The following is a 20,566-nucleotide window of genomic DNA, read 5'->3' as shown; positions in this document are numbered from 1 at the left end:
AGGCGTATAAATCCAAACAGATGCATCACAAATCTATTTTCACCACCCGCAAAAACAACAAACTTGACGTTACAGAGGCTGACTAAAGAAAACTGATGGCATTTGCCATCAGAAAAATCCCATTGAAATCTATGTGGCTGTTTAACAGAAACATCGCTCTGTTTTTCTACTGCACAGTCATAAGAAAAGGAAAGTAAACACGGATGTTGCCCCTTACAATGAGACATACCACTAAAATAAAAATCATCAATTCCGGCTTGGTAAAAATCAAATAACGATCTTGTAAGACATAAAAATGAAATAGAATTACACATGAAATACTGTAGGTTTATTTTTATTCAAAAAGTTACTGTCTCAAGACATAAATACAAATCAGAAAACGGTACAGAGGACAATAGAATGTGGAGGACAACAGGTTAGGTAAATATATAAAACATTTTAGCTGGTTGAAAACAAAGCTGTAGGAACTGCTTTCACAAAGATATACTCTGCTTAGAGTAAGAAAGAAATCAACGTAAGTTTAAAATGGTATATACACAGTATTTTCAGCAGTTCTAATAAATGCAGTGGTGTGAAGGTAGGGTTGGCAGTCATTTCAGACATTGAGAAATTATGTAACATGATTTAGACATATCAGTTTTTGTGTTACAACTATGATGGTCAAGAAATTATATTTTAGAATTCTCTAGATAACTTATGGTTTTTGGCTACCACAGCCTAATGTGATTGTTACAGGTTTTACACAGCATTTTTTTTATTTTATTTTTTTTAACACAAGAGAAGTTTGTGTATTGCAAGCACAAGGCATGGAATGACTTTAAACCTCAGAAAATGAAAGACAACTGACAAAAATATACACATGAAATATAAGTTAAATTTACTTTAATGTCTAGCTGCCTAAGCCTGGCAAAATGAGTTGATGTCAGATGGTGAATGTTGACTATTAGTTGTGAACTAAGGATGATGTGTAGAACAAAGCTTTTATAGAATAAAGCTAAGTGTTAAGGAGTTTCCTAAAGTTTTTAAACTAATTTAAAAATAGAAAAAGAATGTACTGTATGTAACCTGCTGGAAGTATACTTAACCTGAAGACTGCTTGCAAAGACAAATAGATAAAACAATATAAAATACAAATTTAAAAATCATTTTAAAGCGAATATTCACGCTTCAACTATTTTAAACATTGTTAAAACTTTCAATATATTTCTGAAACCTCATTTTTAACTTGGAATTTAAAAGTAAGAAAAAAACTAAACAAACTGCGCAATTATAAAATCAGCACCAATTTATATATATATATATATCATTTTATTTAAAATTTAGAACCCTATTCCCACACTCTAATAAGCTGTATAATTTGTTTAAAGTTTTGTTTTTTTCTGCAAACATACTACAAGAAGCTTCTTTTTATTTGGAGACAAAATACAGTGGCACTACTGGAAGGATTTTCACGACATTACATGTTTCTTAAAGGACAAGCAAACTTTTAGGTTGGTTAATGAGTAAGCATGGTTATGTTTTGATACCTTCGGGCGGCTAACCATCTGAAAAAGGCTTTCGGTAAGGCTCCTTTCCATTAACACAGTATAAAAAAAATGGGCATATGCATTTAAAACTAAAATGGTAAAAATTAACTGTTCGCAACATATTGAATACGAATTAAAAATGGCATGATGTTAAAAAAATATAAGGAAAATTATTTATAACCATACCAGATCATTTCCCATAGTGTTAACAAAGCCAACACTATTCACTGGCAGGATTTTGCTCTTGTTATCGACATTGGAAACAAAACAAAAAGGGGGGGGGGGCGTGGGGTCATAACTGGACAACCTAAATATATATATATAAATAAAAGATTTATTTTCCAAAATAATACATTGTAGCTTATTTGCAAACTGTTTACTTGTCCTTTATAGTTATTTTCAGGCATTCAAAACTGCCCCTCAATGCACTTAATCTTGGTAAGCATATCAAATTCTCATTAGAGAAAATTCTGTACAGAATTTCATCTGATCTACCACAAAACTGTAATTAAAAACTTTCTCTTCCATTTAAAAAAAACTTCACCACAGAGTTGATAGATGAACTGGTATTAAAACATTGATACCCCAAGAACCTAGAGAGAAGAAAAAAAAAACAAATGGAAGTTAGGAGTATGTAAAAATATGGAGAGATAGAAATGGAAAACTAAAATATAAAAATAAAATAAAAAAAAAGAGGCTTTACGTTTGAGTGTAGCAAAATAAAAGTACAAAAGCAAGTTCAAAAAATAAATACAAACAATGAAATGTTATGGGAAGAGATCTATACCTGTGAAGATGTGTTTTGCTGCCATCAGCTGTCTATTGTAGTGAATGACAAAATATTTTCAATGGTAAGTCTATTCACTTACAATTTGGGAAAACATGTATTATTCTACGTGAAGTGGTTTAACAAACTTTTCTTGTGTGTTTTCTGTGTATGTTTGGTAAAGTATCTTAATGTATTTATAGGAACGGTTAACATACGGTTCTGAGAACTAATTGATTATAAATTAAGCCCACAAATTAATAAAAAAACTATTTAGATATAGATATTTTCCTAGTCACATGAAGACCAAACAGGCTTCACACAAGCTCACACCATTGGATTGAAAACCATCCATGTTTTAAGTGTATGTTCACGTTTATGTATCATTGTCAGGAGAAAGCTTCGGAAGGTCGTGTGTCCTTCCATCTAACAATAAATGGGATTCTCAGATGATGGACCAGTAGTTAAATAAAATTGAACACTTACTAGGTACATAAAGCAAACATTTGATGAGATTACTTAAAATAACGCTTAGGGCAAAACTGATTCTCTGTATTGTGCCTACTGCAGGGCCTGGGGTGAATGCAAAAGGATCTCTCTGTGGTGTTCTTTAAATCCACGTGTGCTCCACCACCCCCTTCAGGCTCTGCACTTGGCATAACATTGCAGCACCCTTGCTTAGGCCTCATGGAAACGAGCGCATTTGTTTTGAGGTTGGCAAAAACACAGGTCCTTTGCGGTCCAATGGACCGCAAAAAACCTTTGTTGTGCATCCACGTGTCATCAGGATTCACATCAATTTCATATTGGGTGTGAACCCGCAAATCCGGACTGTAAAATGACACGTCCTGAGTTTCTGCGGTCCGGATTCGTGGCCCCAGCATGGATCTGTGAAAACGATGTGGTCGTTTGCATGGGGTCATAGTAATAAACGGATCAGCAATTTCTCTGCAAAAATGCAGATAAATTGTGGACGCAAATACGCAGTCGTGTGAATGAGGCCTTAAGAGTTATTTTCATTCTTCCTCATAAGTCTGTTGGATTTGATAGTAATTTTAAGGCAGTAAGAAGTTGTTTTGTTTACAAACAACTAGCCAACTATGATTGGCAGTCTGTTTCATCAGAGCAACATTTACATGTACATACATACCACACACATACATATATATATATATATATATACACATACACACACGAGTCAAATTCTAAAAAAATAAATCTGCTCTAGAGAATAAAGTTTGTTGGTTAGTGGTTACGTATCCAAAATATGCACGGACAACACATTCCTGTAAATGACTGACTACAAAGTTTCATTACACAGATCGAGTATAGCCCCTTCCAATCTTTAGTTACATTTTTAAATGGGTACTTTTCAATGGATATACCAAACATGAAGTTCTTTTAATACATTTACAAAGCACATTTATTTCATTATTTTTAGAATAGCAGGGATTATGTATTTTAGGCTTACAGATTCATCCATGATTGAAGCAGGATCAAAGAAATCAGGTTTGAGTTCTGTTCTTTCTCGTCTGTTTTTAGATGGCGGCTAAAGAAAAGGAAACAAGTTGAATACACACTTCAATTACGAAGTAAAATTGCGTTATACATACTGTGAAATGGGTGGGGGAAACAAAAACACCAACGCAAAACTCACATGCCTTTATGTGTATAGTAAATCTGCTTCAGTTTTGTGAGGGTTACTTCATACAGTTTATGTTAAAGAGGCTCTGTCACCAGATTTTGCAACCCCTATCTGCTATTGCAGCAGATCGGCGCTGCAATGGAGATTACAGTAACGTTTTTTTTATTTTTTAAAAACGAGCATTTTTGGCCAAGTTATTACCATTTTTGTATTTATGCAAATGAGGCTTGCAAAAGTCCAAGTGGGCGTGTTTACAGTAAAAGTACAACTGGGCGTGTATTATGTGCGTACATCGGGGCGTTTTTACTTCTTTTACTAGCTGGGCGTTCTGACGAGAAGTATCATCCACTTCTCTTCACAACGCCCAGCTTCTGGCAGTGCAGACACACAGCGTGTTCTCGAGAGATCACGCTGTGACGTCACTCACTTCCTGCCCCAGGTCCTACATCGTGTCGGCCACATCGGCACCAGAGGCTACAGTTGATTCTGCAGCAGCATCAGCGTTTGCAGGTAAGTCGATGTAGCTACTTACCTGCAAACGCCGATGCTGCTGCAGAATCAACTGAAGCCTCTGGTGCCGGTGTCCTCGCTCGTCTGACACGATGCAGGACCTGTGAGTGACGACACAGCGTGATCTCTCGAGAACACGCTGTGTCTGCACTGCCAGAAGCTGGGTGTTAACGAACAGAAGTGGATGATACTTCTCGTCAGAATGCCCAGCTCGTAAAAGTAGTAAACACACCCAGATGTAACACACATAATACACGCCCAGTTGGACTTATACTTTAAACACGCCCACTTGGACTTTTGCAAGCCTCATTTGCATAAATACAAAAATGGTCATAACTTGGCCAAAAATGCTCGTTTTTTAAAAATAAAAACGTTACTGTAATCTACATTGCAGCGCCGATCTGCTGCAATAGCAGATAGGGGTTGCAAAATCTGGTGACAGAGCCTCTTTAACCAAAACTTAACTTATGGGAAAAATAAATAGGTTATACGCGTCATTTTAACTAGTTTTCTAACATTAGATTTTTTTTAATTACAGGTGTTCTCCGGGTACAAACATATATTAGTCGCTGCAACTGTTATAGGGTTCACTCACTTGTGGAGGCTCCTTTGGTCAGATGTGCCGTTCTTTTATATTCAGTTACAATCATGTGACCACATCAGCCCCCACAGTAAATTGGTAGTCAGTGGTAACATCCACCACTCGCCTACGTTACCGGGCTAAACATGCCCCTGAGTCGTCGGCACATCACAGCAGCATGTAACCCTAATACATCCCCTCCATTTGGTCTCCCCATGTCAGGCGCATGCGCCGTTGTATCACTGACCTATCGGCTCCTCAGTGTGATAGTTTTAGGTGACAGCACGATCACACTGTATCTGCTAATATTTTATCGAACTAATAGTTAGGCGAATGAATTGCACTGCATGGATGGAGAGGAGGAGAGGGAAGGCGTGGGCTGCGCTATTGGAGAGGAGGAAAAGAAGAGGGATCAGGTTGCAATGCTCGAATGGAGAGCAGGAAGAGAGGGAGGGATTCAGGCAGCATGAATAAAAAAAGAAAAGAAGAAAGAGTTCAGGTAGCATGGATAAGAAGGTGAAGGAGAGGTCCAAGTAGCATGGATGGCGAGGAATAGTTTAGGAAAAAAATATATAAAAGCTCACGGTGGCCCGCCCACCTCATCAGCTCGACACTGGTGAACAGAGTTCTGTGGCAATGTGACCGCCATTGGAAACTGCGCAAGAGCGCATCTGACTGCCGGAACATCCATATACAGGCGAGTACCCACATTATAACAGTTACAGCAGCTAAAACATGTTTTTACCTGGAACACCTCTAACTTTTTAAAAAAATTTAACTTTCAATGTACTGCCATACTTCTGGAGGTCAGCACACTGTGCCTGTAAATAGTAATAAGAAAAATAACTTGGTAGGGTATTCCTTACAGGCATTTACAAAAGACAGCTCTGAGAGCCTGTAGACGTACACACACACACGTACACACACACACACACACACACACACACACACACACACACACACACACACACACACACACACACCCTTCCCTCTAGTGTTACTTATTAGTACCTTCCTTCCACGCCACACTGTAGTTTCTTTACATGCGTTTATTTTTACTTCAAAACCATTCTTTTAAAATGTTATTTTTTATGTTTTATTTAAAGAGGCTCTGTCAGCAGATTATAAGTGCCCTGTCCCCTACATAATCTGATCTGCGCTGGAATGTAGATAACAGCAGTGTTTTTTTATTTTGAAAAACTATCATTTTTGAGCAAGTTATGAGCAATTTTAGATTTAGTTTCTTAATGCCCAACTGGGCGTGTTTTTACTTTTGACCAAGTGGGCGTTGTGGAGAGAAGTGTATGAGGCTGACCAATCAGCTTCATACACTTCTCATTGTTCCAGTCCAGCTTCTTTCACTGCACAATCACACTGTGCTGTGGATCATGCTGGGCTGGAACAATGAGAAGTGTATGAGTCTGATAGGCTGACCAATCAGTGACCACATACACTTCTCTCCACAACGCCCACTTGGTCAAAAGTAAAAACACGTCCAGTTGGTCATTAAGAAACTAATTAGCATAAATCTAAAATTGCTCATAACTTGCTCAAATATGATCGGTTTTCAAAATAAAAATCACTGTTGTGATCTACATTACAGCGCCGATCAGATTATGTAGGAGATAGGGCATTTATAATCTGGTGACAGAGCCTCTTAAAGGCTCTATTCTGATCTTTAAGGCATCATAACAACTAGGACGGATCTAAATATTATATAAATTTATATTACTTTTATACATAAATTTATAAAAAATTAAACATCAATATTTACTTACTAAGTCTATATCCATTGTGTCAAAGTCCATGCCCTCATTAAGGTCCTCAATTCTGCCATCAGATGACATCATTACATCTTCAACGATTGGTTCTTCATCATCTTCCATTAGCCCAGGGTTACGCCGTCTTAAAAAAAACCCAAAAAAAACAACATGGTATGAATATGTATATTAAAAATGCACAGCACATGGACAAAACCATGAAAAAAAATTGACCCTACAATTTAAAAAATAAATAAAAAATAGGTACATCAGATTTATACGGCAAGATATAGCAGTGGGTAAAATTACACAGATCAGAGCACTCAAAAGTGCCAAACAGTGGGGCTGAAAAGAAGATATCCCATAGTATGGAATGATCGATCTCAAGTCAGCAGCTCTAAAAAGAATCAGATTTAGTAATGCTAAAACGAAGCCTAAACAATACTACAACAATATTTTCACCTGTAAAGAAACAACGGAGGCAAATTTTCATTTAAAATAAAAATCCTTAAATGTGTATGTGGTGTTTGAGATTTCAAATCTAGTCCGACTCCACAAATAGTTTCTTACATGGCTTGTTGTAGATTAGTTCGCAGCTTCACATAATTCATTGCAGCTCTCTCTTGATGTTGCCTTGCTACTTCTTCTTGTTGTCGTTGAGCAAGCATCCACGTTACCTGTGTACTGAACATAATTTCATAGAGGCTAATATTATTATCAATCTTGCTTGATCACATTTTATGTCAAGAAAAAAACCAAAAAGCAATACACAGCTTAAGGAATTTTGTCACCAACACCTACTTATAATCAATTGAAGGTTGGTGATGCTCAGGCTGCATTGGGTAAACTGGCATGTAACTTTCTTCTGGCCGCAATCGCTTGGGTTCTCTCATGATGGTGGATGTTAGCTGTGGAGTTTGCATCATGACTGGTGTATTCATGGTTTGCTCCCGGTTTAGCCACATACTTTCACTGCTACTACTCTCTTCAGCTAAGATTATAAAAAAAAAAAAAAAAAAAAGATTCAGAAGTATAAATATTACATTGTAACAAGAAAACAGTAAGATTTAATACACTTTCTACTTCTGATATACCTTCTGGTATTTTCCGTTTGCCTGTTGCTGGTTTTGTTTTTTTACTCCTTACTGAAGAGCCTCGGCCGCTCATTCCACTCATAACAGACATGGTATCATCATCTCCTCCAGCTAATAAAGAGTTTCTATAAGACATGAGTGGTAGCCAGACATCCTCTCTTCTGAGAGACATTTGAAATGTCATAAACTTTTCCAAATACGCATATCTAAAAAACAAAACAAAAAAAAACAACATTTTATATATAAACAATAATAATGTTTTTAGGGTCTCAAATGCAATTCATATTTTGATGCATAGTATATATTAGTATACAGTATAGAAAAACAATGACTTATCACGATATAGCAAGCGTTAAAAGTACTTACACCGTTCTCTTGTCCTGTCTTAGCAGTTTAGATGAAAACTCACTGAGAATGTCAAGGAAAGCCATGTTTAGAGGTGGGTGAACCTCTCCCTGTGGGCTTGGCTCTTTAAAGGCAAATTCTATTCCATCCCTATAAAAAGTAAACACAATATATGTTTAGATTATTGAAAAACCCAAAAAAACACGTAATAAAATTTGGTTTTAAAGCAACTTTACTCCTCGTTACCCAGGATGTACAAACGAAAATATATTTTTTGTACACACCGTAAAATCCTACTCGTTAGATTCATTAGGGACACAGCACCATGGGTATATGCCCTTGAATCTAGGAGGCGGACATTACGTAGTAGAACAGAAAAAAAAAAAAAGTGTTGGCTCCTCCTGCTCCAGCTATGTCCCTCCTACAAACATTAGGCTAATCAGTTTGTGCAAAAGCAGTTGGATCAAAAGAGATCAACTGCAATAAAAAACGTAAAACATAACTGAAATAAACCGTATTCTAGTCGCAAAGAGAAGGAAAATTAAAAACAACTTGAGACTCAAACCCATTGGCAAAAAATAGCAGATGGATTCAATAGAGGATACAGATCCCAAAGAGAAAAAGATTTTGCAGGAGCAGAAAAATCTGATTCTCTTGTATTTGTGGGACACAGCACCGAGGGGAATCCAAAAGCAGCACCAGAGGATGTTGAACTGACATAAGAGCTGTGTGTGGCGCTATCTACAGGGACGGCAGTGTGTGGCGCTATCTACAGGGACGGCAGTGTGTGGCGCTATCTACAGGGACGGCAGTGTGTGGCGCTATCTACAGGGACGGCAGTGTGTGGCGCTATCTACAGGGACGGCAGTGTGTGGCGCTATCTACAGGGACGGCAGTGTGTGGCGCTATCTACAGGGACGGCAGTGTGTGGCGCTATCTACAGGGACGGCAGTGTGTGGCGCTATCTACAGGGACGGCAGTGTGTGGCGCTATCTACAGGGACGGCAGTGTGTGGCGCTATCTACAGGGACGGCAGTGTGTGGCGCTATCTACAGGGACGGCAGTGTGTGGCGCTATCTACAGGGACGGCAGTGTGTGGCGCTATCTACAGGGACGGCAGTGTGTGGCGCTATCTACAGGGACGGCAGTGTGTGGCGCTATCTACAGGGACGGCAGTGTGTGGCGCTATCTACAGGGACGGCAGTGTGTGGCGCTATCTACAGGGACGGCAGTGTGTGGCGCTATCTACAGGGACGGCAGTGTGTGGCGCTATCTACAGGGACGGCAGTGTGTGGCGCTATCTACAGGGACGGCAGTGTGTGGCGCTATCTACAGGGACGGCAGTGTGTGGCGCTATCTACAGGGACGGCAGTGTGTGGCGCTATCTACAGGGACGGCAGTGTGTGGCGCTATCTACAGGGACGGCAGTGTGTGGCGCTATCTACAGGGACGGCAGTGTGTGGCGCTATCTACAGGGACGGCAGTGTGTGGCGCTATCTACAGGGACGGCAGTGTGTGGCGCTATCTACAGGGACGGCAGTGTGTGGCGCTATCTACAGGGACGGCAGTGTGTGGCGCTATCTACAGGGACGGCAGTGTGTGGCGCCATCTACAGGGACGGCAGTGTGTGGCGCCATCTACAGGGACGGCAGTGTGTGGCGCCATCTACAGGGACGGCAGTGTGTGGCGCTATCTACAGGGACGGCAGTGTGTGGCGCTATCTACAGGGACGGCAGTGTGTGGCGCTATCTACAGGGACGGCAGTGTGTGGCGCTATCTACAGGGACGGCAGTGTGTGGCGCTATAGAGGTTGCCCTGCCTGGAAGGGACCTTCACCAGAGTATCAACCAGGTAAGGAATTATAACAATTCCCCTGTAACACAGATGTGCCATGATTGTGGTCATCAACTTGGTGAATACTCTGAGCGCAGTGGCTAGCTATAGACAAAAGGGCTACGTCTTGAAAATTACATGGGCTGACTGTGAATCAACTAAAACGCTGATTTGATCTTGCAATGAGTATGTCAACGTAAGTGTTATGTTCGTATATGGATGACAGATAATCTCCATGGACGCTAATACTAACCTCAAGGACTCTATATAGAACCTACGGGAGTTTTAGTTTCTTTAGATCGAGAATGGGCCTCACTGAACTGTCAGTTATGGGATCCATTAAAAGGTTTGAATAAAACCTTTAGAAGTGTTTCGCAGACAAAAGTCGAGTGACCACTCTAGGTAGGAAGAGAGAATCTAGAGCTTCGAAAAGAGTGAAAGCACGTAGGGGAGAGTGAGGTGGTGTTGAAGGGAAGAACCTTTCTAGAGGGAGGGACATTAATTCTATCTTGTATCCCGACACAAACTAGCAGAACCAAGCAATGTTAACAAAAGCCAGTCGGACCTCCTGAAATTAGAGAAGTCACACCCCCTACTTGAGCAAGAGACTTGAGTGGGGACAGACCTTCATGTTGAAGAAGGCGTAGCAGGAACTGGTTTTAAAGAGGCTCGGTCACCAGATTCTCAAATCCCTATCTCCTATTGCATGTGATCGGCGCTGCAATGTAGATACCAGTAACGTTTGTTTTTTTGACCAATCAGCATCATTCACTCCTCTCCATTCATTTACACAGCACATAGTGTTCTTACTAGAACGATGTGCAGCCGCATACACAAGTGTCCTGATAATGAATACACATGACCTCCAGCCTGGACGTCATGTGTATTCAGAATCCTGACACTTCTGAATCTTTTCTGTGAGATTCCAGCAAGCCACGCGTAATCTCGCGAGATTACGAGGTAAACGAGATTTTGTTTCCCTTTAGAAAGGTCCTAAAGCAGTCTCAGAGCGTGGGCAAAGAAGGAATCTACCATGTGACGTGCCTAACGCAAGTTAAATCAATAGACCTTATGAAGGGTATTCACAGACACCCAGGTAGAAGCGCGATCGCTGTTCCTGTCCGTTAGTCCTGGGTGTCAGCTGTAATACACAGCTGACTCCCGCAACATATGGCATGGGCTCAGCACGTGAGCCCGCTCCATACATCCCTCCGCACAACACGACATATTAAAGAGGCTCTGTCACCAGATTATAAGTGCCCTATCTCCTACATAATCGGATTGGCGCTGATATGTACATAACAGTGGTTTTTATTTTGAAAAACGATCATTTTTGAGCAAGTTATGAGCAATTTTAGATTTATGCTACTTAGTTTCTTAATGACCAACTGGGTGTGTTTTTACTTTTGACCAAGTGGGCGTTGTACAGAGGACTGTATGAGGCTGACCAATCAGCGTTATACACTTCTCACTGTTCCAGCCCAGCTTGTGAGCAGTGCTGCACTTGTAAGTTTAGTTTCATTAAAAAAAACACGTTTGTTTTATGAAATTAAGTCAAAGATGTGAGGGCACTTGTAAAGAAAGCTGACACAGATTAGTGCTGGGCTGCTCACGCTAAAGCAGCTTCTGCACTCATTAAACCCTGATGCACGCTGCAAACGTCTATATACGTACTAACTGCACGGGGCATTGGCAGTTAGAACGTATATAGCCGTATGGCAGTCGTGAAGGGGTGGTGCTGCATCTTGGCCAGTAACGCCTAAGGAATCCCAGGAGGGCCTGGGGGCAAAACACAATGGAGCGCACCAGATCGACCGCATGGAAATCTTGTCTTGCAGCAGGCACAGTTAGGCCTCATGCACACGACCGTAGCCATGTGCACAGCCGTGATTTTCGGGTCAGCTGGTAGCGGAGTGTCACCCGTGAGCCGCCTGCAAATGGCAGCGCCGTGCACATGGCCGCTTGAATTATTTTCTATGAGAAATGAATGGGACCTCAATTCACCCGTGATTTTTCAGGGGAATTGCGGCTGCAAAAGCATGTTAGTGTGCATGGGGCCTTCAAGTTAATTTCCACCGCTGCAGGCCCTGGTTGCCTGTAAAAACTCTTACTGGCACAAGGACATGGTAACGAAAGAAGGTAGAAAGGAAGGGGAGGAATTAAACTAAAGGGTAAAGAGAACCCTACTGAGGTACAACCACTATAGGATAGTATTGGAGATATGTAGGACAATGGAGCAGTGCCCAGCGTACTCTACCAATGGGGATGCACTAGTTTGTTTTTTTTGTGTGCATCTGTGTGGAAAAAAAAAGGGGGGGGCAGTCCTTATTCTACCAGGATCCTGTGTGCCCAACAAATGGTCTTGATGGTGTGAAAACCAAAAGGAAAGGTTTTCCTGAAAACGGCAATAGCGTTATGGGGCAGCCAGAAGATGCAGTCAGTAGAAAGAATCTTCTCTTTCAGTGAAAATGCCCGCGCTGAGGGATAGGTAGATGCAATTTAGCCAGTCTCTGCCACAGAAGAGGTTCTACAGGGGCTGAAAGCTCCTTTTACCAAATCCCGCAATAAGAGGTGGGTGTGCAGACTAAATTTTTGAATGTACCGCTGCCAACACCCGTTGCTCTGATGCTGATTTTATCAGCGCGGAAGGGTTAAAATTGTGCCCCCAGAACTTATTGAATCCTACGATTGCGTCCCCTAACTGGTTTCCATTAAGCTAGAAGCGCCAAAAGTAAAATTAATATAGATAATATGGATAGGTCTTTCATAGGTGACATGACAGACAGGTGTACGCAGGGTCACCCCTTTCACCTGGAATTCATGGAAAGGTGACTGGGTGACTAGCAGGGGAGTAAAATATACGTGTTGGCTGGTTTCCTTGCACTCACAGGGAAGTCCGACTAGTGTGACAAAAACCCTGTACAGAAGGGAGAGGAATACAGGGGTCTGACCCCTGACTCCTTTACCACTTGTGAAGAAAAAAATAAATAAAAGATAGGAGGTCTAGAACTGGAGTAGGATGAGCCAAAAAATGTTTCCACCTAGTGGCTAGGGCATATACCCATTGGGCTGCTCAATTCTGATGTGAAATAGGAAAAAAAATCATTCAACTTGGCAAACGTTAGTATACTACCAGTTTTAGCAACTAACATATAGAGAAATTAAACTAAATGTACAACACTTATTAGAAATTGCTAATATTGTTTACAGAAAGATTGTGGAGGCTGTCAGAAGAATAGATAATATTTAGGATCAGAGTGACAGACATAGCAACATTGTCAATCACATTTCAGAAAAACACAGTCAGCATCTTCCCAGGAAACAAAAGACCATCTACCTACATAGCAGCTGAAGTTTAGGTCCAGGCTACACAGCTACAACACTGCCAAGTAGCAGGCCAAACAACCTGCTAATTTAAAGAGGCTCTGTCACCAGATTTTGCAACCCCTATCTGCTATTGCAGCAGATCGGCGCTGCAATGTAGATTACAGTAACGTTTTTATTTTTAAAAAACGAGCATTTTTGGCAAAGTTATGACCATTTTTGTAGTTATGCAAATGAGGCTTGTAAAAGTCCAAGTGGGCGTGTATTATGTGCGTACATCGGGGCGTTTTTAATACTTTTACTAGCTGGGCGCTCTGAAGAGAAGTATCATCCACTTCTCTTCAGAACGCCCAGCTTCTGGCAGTGCAGATCTGTGACGTCACTCACAGGTCCTGCATCGTGTCGGCCACATCGGCACCAGAGGCTTCAGTTGATTCTGCAGCAGCATCGGCGTTAGCAGGTAAGTCGATGTAGCTACTTACCTGCTGATGCTGCTGCAGAATCAACTGTAGCCTCTGGTGCCGATGTGTCCTCGCTCGTCTGACACGATGCAGGACCTGTGAGTGACGTCACAGCGTGATCTGGCAGAAGCTGGGCGTTCTGAAGAGAAGTGGATGATACTTCTCTTCAGAGCGCCCAGCTAGTAAAAGTATTAAAAACGCCCCGATGTACGCACATAATACACGCCCACTTGGACTTTTACTTTTCAACACGCCCAGTTGTACTTTTGCAAGCCTCATTTGCATAACTACAAAAATGGTCATAACTTGGCCAAAAATGCTCGTTTTTTTTAAAATAAAAACGTTACTGTAATCTACATTGCAGCGCCTATCTGCTGCAATAGCAGATAGGGGTTGCAAAATCTGGTGACAGAGCCTCTTTAAGTGGTCATGACTGATGTTGCAACCTGCTTTGCATAGTAACATAATTTACAGGCAACAGTGATATAACGGGTGTGATCCTGTTCACTAGTGTCCAGGCAATCATCTTAAAATATAGAATAACATGCAACTAATTTACATTGTAATTAAGTTATGTACCAATTTGAAGACATCAGCAAGTGGGCAAACATGTAACAATAAGCCAGACAGCACAACACATCCATAGTGAATCAGAAGGGGACGGCCACGTGACAAATAACTGGCTTGCCCACCTTATACAGAAAAGAAACTTACTTCGTTAAATGAAGCTATCACATGGCCGGCACAATATGATACTCTATATAGGAGTAGTCTTTAACAACTGATATCTACCTGGGGACCCTCTTGCTCCTATTTTAGAACGAAGCAGAATTTATATATTATATATATATATATATATATATATATATATATATATATATATATTTATTTAGGCCCCATGCACACGGTCGTGCCCGTAATCACGGCCCGCGATTGCCGGCACGTCCGGCCGCCGACTGCCACACGCATTTTCGGCCCGTGCTGCCATACAAAGTATGGAAGCACAGCCCGCAAAATGCAAAACAACGGACATGTTCCATAATTTTCTGAACATTTCTATGGCACGGACACCCATCCGTTTGCGGTCTGCAAAAACTGAGGTTTATTATGGTCGTGTGCATGGGGCCTACCTTAAAGGACGAGTGTCGCGGAAAAATTTTTTTTTTATATCAATTTGCTTTTAGTGTTTAAATAAAAAATGTTTTATTTATTTGTGTGTTTGTGTTTTACTTTTTTTTATTTTTTAACTTTTTCTGGTCTATGGGGGCTGCCATTTTTTTTCTCCATCTCTGTATGTGTCGATTAACGACACATACAGACATGGAATACGGCACATACAGCCCCAAAGCCCCAGAGTTCAAATTGAAGGTCTTCAGCCGAGCGACGTCTGGCGCCATTTTGTGGACCGGAAGCCGCGGCCGGACAGTAAGATTACTACTTCCGGTCGCGGCTTCCGGACTTGTGTTCTGAAGCAAGCACTTGGAGCGGAGGGAGCGGATGGACCGGAGGGAGCGGTGGCGGTAGGAGCAGGTAAGTTATTTCTGTGTATGCACGTGTTTAAGTGTGTGATTACTACTGTATGTAAACCTACTACACTGTGTTCGCTCAAAAAATGGCGACACATAGTGTAGGAGGTTTGACCGTTCAATCCCCTCCTTTCTCCTGGCACTAGCCAGGATAAAGGAGGGGGGATTCTGTGAGCTCACTAGAGCGAGTGTGTATTCTCAAATTTTGGAGCATAAAGCAACGTGGTTGCTTTACCACATGCCAATGCTGCAATTTTGGGAATTGCTCCATCTAGTGACCAGCACTGGGAAATGTTATAAATTAGAATCTAATTTATAATATTTCCTGACTCGTGAAAAAATTAAAAAAATTAGAACAATGTTTAATTATTTATACACTAACTGTTTAACTAAAAGCGACACATTCCCTTTAATGCTTAATCACTTTATCAGGCAAAAGTAATGTAACTTTCTAATATGCTTTTCGTTTCCAATATCTCAACTTGCTGTCAGTGGGTGAAACATTCACAGAAGCGCTGCGACCCTCATATTTTGTTGATTGGCAGGGGTCCCAGAGGTTGTACCCCTGCCGTTCAAACATTGATAGCCTATCTTTTAAAAAGAATTAGGGTCTGCCTGCCCACATGACGTGATTTACAGAAAACTCACACATATGTGGTCATGCTTATTGAGACAACTTTTGTGTTACAAACGTTTAGTGTTTATATTAAACAAGTAAAATGGAGATGTGGTTACTTGTGTAACATTGCAATCGCTTCTCGGGTTTTGAGCTGATCAAGTCCAAAGGTTAAAGCAAAGCGCCTTGCAAGCTCTTTTATGCCACTGAAAGATGGTGATGATCGGTCAAAGTTATAGCCATGCTCCTGGATCATCTCATTGAAAAGCTGTATAAGAAGGAAAAAAAAGAATTAGCGCAAACCATCTAATCACCAATTCTTATATTTTACGTGAGACTCGAACTAACAAGACATTTCATTAGAGAATGCGCTTAGTAAATGATAATAAACCAAACATTTTGGCATATTTCCATTATTTATTCATGCAGACTCCCCATTTTAGACACCGAGGGTTCATAAGCCTTCCTAAACTGCTGTTATTTCATGAAATTATAAGCTTTTTTTTTTTCTTTAACCCCTTCCCTCCTTCTTTGGATTTTCACCTTTGTTTTTTCCTCCCCAACTTCCAAAAGCTATAATTTTTTTATTTTTCCACCTATATAGCGATATGAGGGCTTGTTTTTTACGGAACAAGTTATAGTTTTCCATGACACTATTTGTTGTACCGCATAATGTACTGGGAAAAAAATATTTATGGGGTGAAATGGGCAAAAAACCTGCGATTACGCCATTTTTTTTTGGGGGGGGGGGCTTTGTTTCCACGGCATCCATCAGCCGGTAAAAACGACATATTCACCTTATTCTACAGGTTGATACGATTACGGCGATACCAAATTTATATGTTTTGTTTTATGTTTTACCACCTTTAACCCCTTCCCTCTTTAGCCACTTTTGACCTTCCTGACAGAGCCTCATTTTTCAAATCTGACAGGTTTCATTTTATGTGGTAATAACTTCAGAATGCTTTTACCTATCAAAGCGATTCTGAGATTGTTTTCTTGTGACACATTGGACTTTATGTTAATAGCAAAATTTGTTCGATATGTTCAGTATTTGATTGTGAAAAACACAAAATGTTATCGTAAAATTGCAAAAAAAATTATTTTTCTCAATTTAAATGTATCTGCTTGTAAGACAGGCAGTTATACCACACAAAATTGTTGCTAATTAACATCACCCATATGTCTACTTTAGTTTGGAATCTGTTTTTTGAACATCCTTTTATTTTTCTAGGACGTTACAAGGCTTGGAACTTTAGAAGCAATTTCTCACATTTTCAAGAAAATTTAAAAAGGCCATTTTTGCAGGGGTCAGTTCAGTTGTGAAGTGGTTTTGAGGGCCTTATATATTAGAAACCCCCAATAAGTCACCCCATTTTAAAACCTGCACCCCTCAAAGTATTGAAAACAGAATTTAAGTTTCTTAACCCTTTAGACGTTTCACAGGAATTAAAGCAACAAATTTCATTTTCTTTTGCAGAAATAAATTTTTAATCCATTTTTTTGTAACACAGAAAGTTTTACCAGAAAAATGCAACTCAATATTTATTGCCCAGGTTCTGCAGTTTTTAGAAATATCCCACATGTGGCCCTAGCGTGCTACTGAACTGAAGCACAGGCCTCAGAAGTAAAGGAGCACCTAGTGGATTTTGGGGCCTTATTTTTATTAGAATATATTTTAGGCACCATGTCAGGTTTGAAGGGCTCTTGCGGTGCCCAAAAAATGGAAATCCCCCAAAAGTGACCCTATTTGGGAAACTACACAAATCAAGGAAATGAAATAGGGGAGTAGTGAGCATTTTGAGCACACCGTTTATTAAAAATAAATTATTGGAAGTAGGCCGTGAAAATTAATATCTACATTTTTTCAAAGAAAATGTAGGTTTAGCGATTCTTTTTCTCATTTCCACAAGGACTAAAGGAGAAAAAGCAAATATTTAAAGCAATTTCTCCTGAGTAAAACAATACCCCACATGTGGTAATAAACGGCTGTTTGGACACAAGGCAGGGCTTAGAAGGGAAAGAGCGCTATTTGGCTTTTGGAGATCACATTTAGCAGGAATGGTTTGCGGAGGCCTTGACGCATTTGCAAAGCCCCTGAGTTGACAAAACAATGAAAACGCCCAAAAAGTGACTCCATTTGGGAAACTACACCCCTTGAGGAATTCATCTAGGGGTGTAGTGAGCATTTTGACCCCACAGGTGTTTCATAGAATTTATTAGAATTGGGCAGTGAAAATAAAAAACAATCCTTTTTCTTCAATAAGACGTAGCTGTAGCTCAAAATGTTTTCATTTTCTCAACAAATAAAGGAAAACAAAGAACCCAACATTTGTAAAGCTATTTCTCCTGAGTACGGCAATACCCTATATGTGGTCATAAACTGCTGTTTTGGCACACGGCAGGGCTCAGTAGGGAGGGAGCGCTATTTGGAGTGCAGATTTTGCTGGATTGGTTTCTGGGCACCTGTGGGACCAAAACAGTCGAAACCACCCAGAAGTGACCACATTTTGGAAACTACACCCCTCAATGCACTCACCTAGGGGTGTAGGAATTAGTGTGCACTCCATGTTACAGAGTGAAAATGGGATTTTTTCCATAGATATGCCAATATGTGGTGCCCAGCTTGTGCCAGCATAACGAGACAGCTCTCTAATTATTATGCGGTGTCCCGGTTTTAGAAACACCCTACATGTGGCCCTAATCTTTTTGCCTGGACATTCTACCAGGCTCAGGAGTGAAAGAGTAACATGTAAAATAGAGGCCTAATTTGGCGATTTACAAAGTATTGGTTCTCAATTGCAGAGGCCCAAATGTGAAATAATAAAAAAGAAAGTGACCCCATTTTGGAAACTACACCCCTCAAGGCATTTATTAAAGGGTGTAGTGAGCATTTTCACCCCACAGGTCGTCTTTTCCATAAATGAATGCGCTGCGGATGGTGCAAATTAATATTTTTCTCTAGATATGCCATTTCAGTGGCAAATATGTTGTGCCCAGCTTATGCCACTGGAGTCACACACCCCAAAAACTGTTAAAAGGGTTCTCCCGGGTATGGCGATGCCATATATGTGGAAGTAAACTGCAGTTTGGGCACGCTGCAGGATTCAGAGCAGAGGGAGCGCCATTTGACTTTTGGAGAGTGGATTTTGCTTGGTAGTAGATTTGTTTGAGTATTGCTGGTGTTTCCGTTTATAATGTGGGGGTACATGTAAGCTGGGCAGAGTATATCAGGGGCAGTCAGGTGGTATAATAATGGGGTAAAAAAAAACACAATAAAATGATCCATAGATGTGTGTTACGCTGTGAAGCAATCCTTTCTGCACAGGCCGGTGTCGCACTGATATATGTGCTCTTATGCCCCTTCTGGCCCACACTCCGCACCTTTGCAGTTTGGGGAATTTTGCTGGGCAGTGTTGTCCTGGTATAATACGGGCACCGTCACTTCCAGCAGATATGTTTGGGCCCTCCCCTTCCTGGTTCCCTAATTTTAGGGCCTCGATAAATCGCCTCTTGAAACAGAAGAAATGTTCCCCTCGGGCCGCACAACTGCATATTTTTTATTTCCTGACTTATTGGAGCCATAACTAATTTTATTTTTTCAAAGACGTAGTGATATGAGGGCTTTTATTTTGCGCGACGAGCTGTAGTAATTATTGGTACCATTTCGTTGTACACGTGAGTTCTTGATCGCCTTTTATTCTATTTTTTGGGAGGCCAGGTAACCCAAAAAAACGCAATTCTCGCACAGTTTTTTAAGTTTTTTTTTAAACAGTGTTCACCACGCGTTATAAATTACATGTTACCTTTATTCTGCGGGTCAGTACGATTCTGGTGATACCTAATTTATAGCATATATGTTTTACAACGTTTTGCACAATAAAATTACTTTTGCAAAAAGAATGTATTTTTTCTGTCGCCAAGTTGTGAGAACCATAACTTTTTTGTCGACGGAGCTGTATAACGGCTTGTTTTTTGCTAGACGAGCTATAGTTTTTATAGGTACAGTTTTTGGATATGTGCGACTTTTTGATCACTTTTTATTTCAATATTTGTAGGGAAAAGTGACCAAAAAACTGAAAATCTGGTATAGTTTTTTACAGGTTTTTTTTTAAGCTGTTCACCGCGTGCAATAAATATAATATAATATTTTTATACCTCAGGTCGTTACGGTCGCGGCGATACCAAATACGTATTGTTTATTTATTTTTTTCAATAATAAAGGACGTGATAAGGGAACAGGGCGATTGTGGTTTATTTTATTACTTGAAACTTTTATTATGTTTTCAAACTTATTGTTTTCACTTTTTTTCAAGTCCCACTAGGGGACTTGAAGGTCCACCTGTCTGATGTTTTTTTTTCTAATACATTGCACTACCTACGTAGTGCAATGTATTAGATATTGTCAGTTATTCACTGACAGCAAGCCGATTAGGCTTCGCCTCCAGGCGGAGCCTAATCGGCTTCGGTAATGGCAGAGCAGGAGGCCATTGTGTCTCCTGTTGCCATAGCAGCAGTCGCCAGTCCTGATTGCCTGTCAGGGCTGGCGATCTGCTAGCAACCGCTAAGATGCAGAGATC

The 20,566-nt window shown here is 40.6% G+C and overlaps 1 protein-coding gene across 1 annotated transcript in view; it reads right to left on the bottom strand.

Moving 5' to 3' along the window:
- Positions 1–318: 318 nt before the first annotated feature.
- The window catches only part of STAG2 (STAG2 cohesin complex component), a 159,883-nt gene continuing 139,635 nt past the window's right edge, over positions 319–20,566 (bottom strand). Inside the window, exons 28-35 of the mRNA XM_075835782.1 lie at positions 16,106–16,254; positions 8,248–8,376; positions 7,882–8,087; positions 7,589–7,778; positions 7,358–7,471; positions 6,806–6,932; positions 3,764–3,841; positions 319–2,119 (exon numbers count right to left, since the gene is read on the bottom strand). Of these exons, the coding sequence (XP_075691897.1) occupies positions 2,096–2,119; positions 3,764–3,841; positions 6,806–6,932; positions 7,358–7,471; positions 7,589–7,778; positions 7,882–8,087; positions 8,248–8,376; positions 16,106–16,254 (1,017 nt within the window). The 3' untranslated portion in view covers positions 319–2,095. The remainder of the gene's footprint in view (positions 2,120–3,763; positions 3,842–6,805; positions 6,933–7,357; positions 7,472–7,588; positions 7,779–7,881; positions 8,088–8,247; positions 8,377–16,105; positions 16,255–20,566) is intronic.

This window comes from Rhinoderma darwinii, chromosome 8 (assembly GCF_050947455.1).
Source record: "Rhinoderma darwinii isolate aRhiDar2 chromosome 8, aRhiDar2.hap1, whole genome shotgun sequence".
Lineage (NCBI taxonomy): Eukaryota > Metazoa > Chordata > Amphibia > Anura > Rhinodermatidae > Rhinoderma > Rhinoderma darwinii.
Note: the sequence above shows the minus strand (reverse complement) of the source record. Positions and strands in the feature narration are given on the sequence as shown.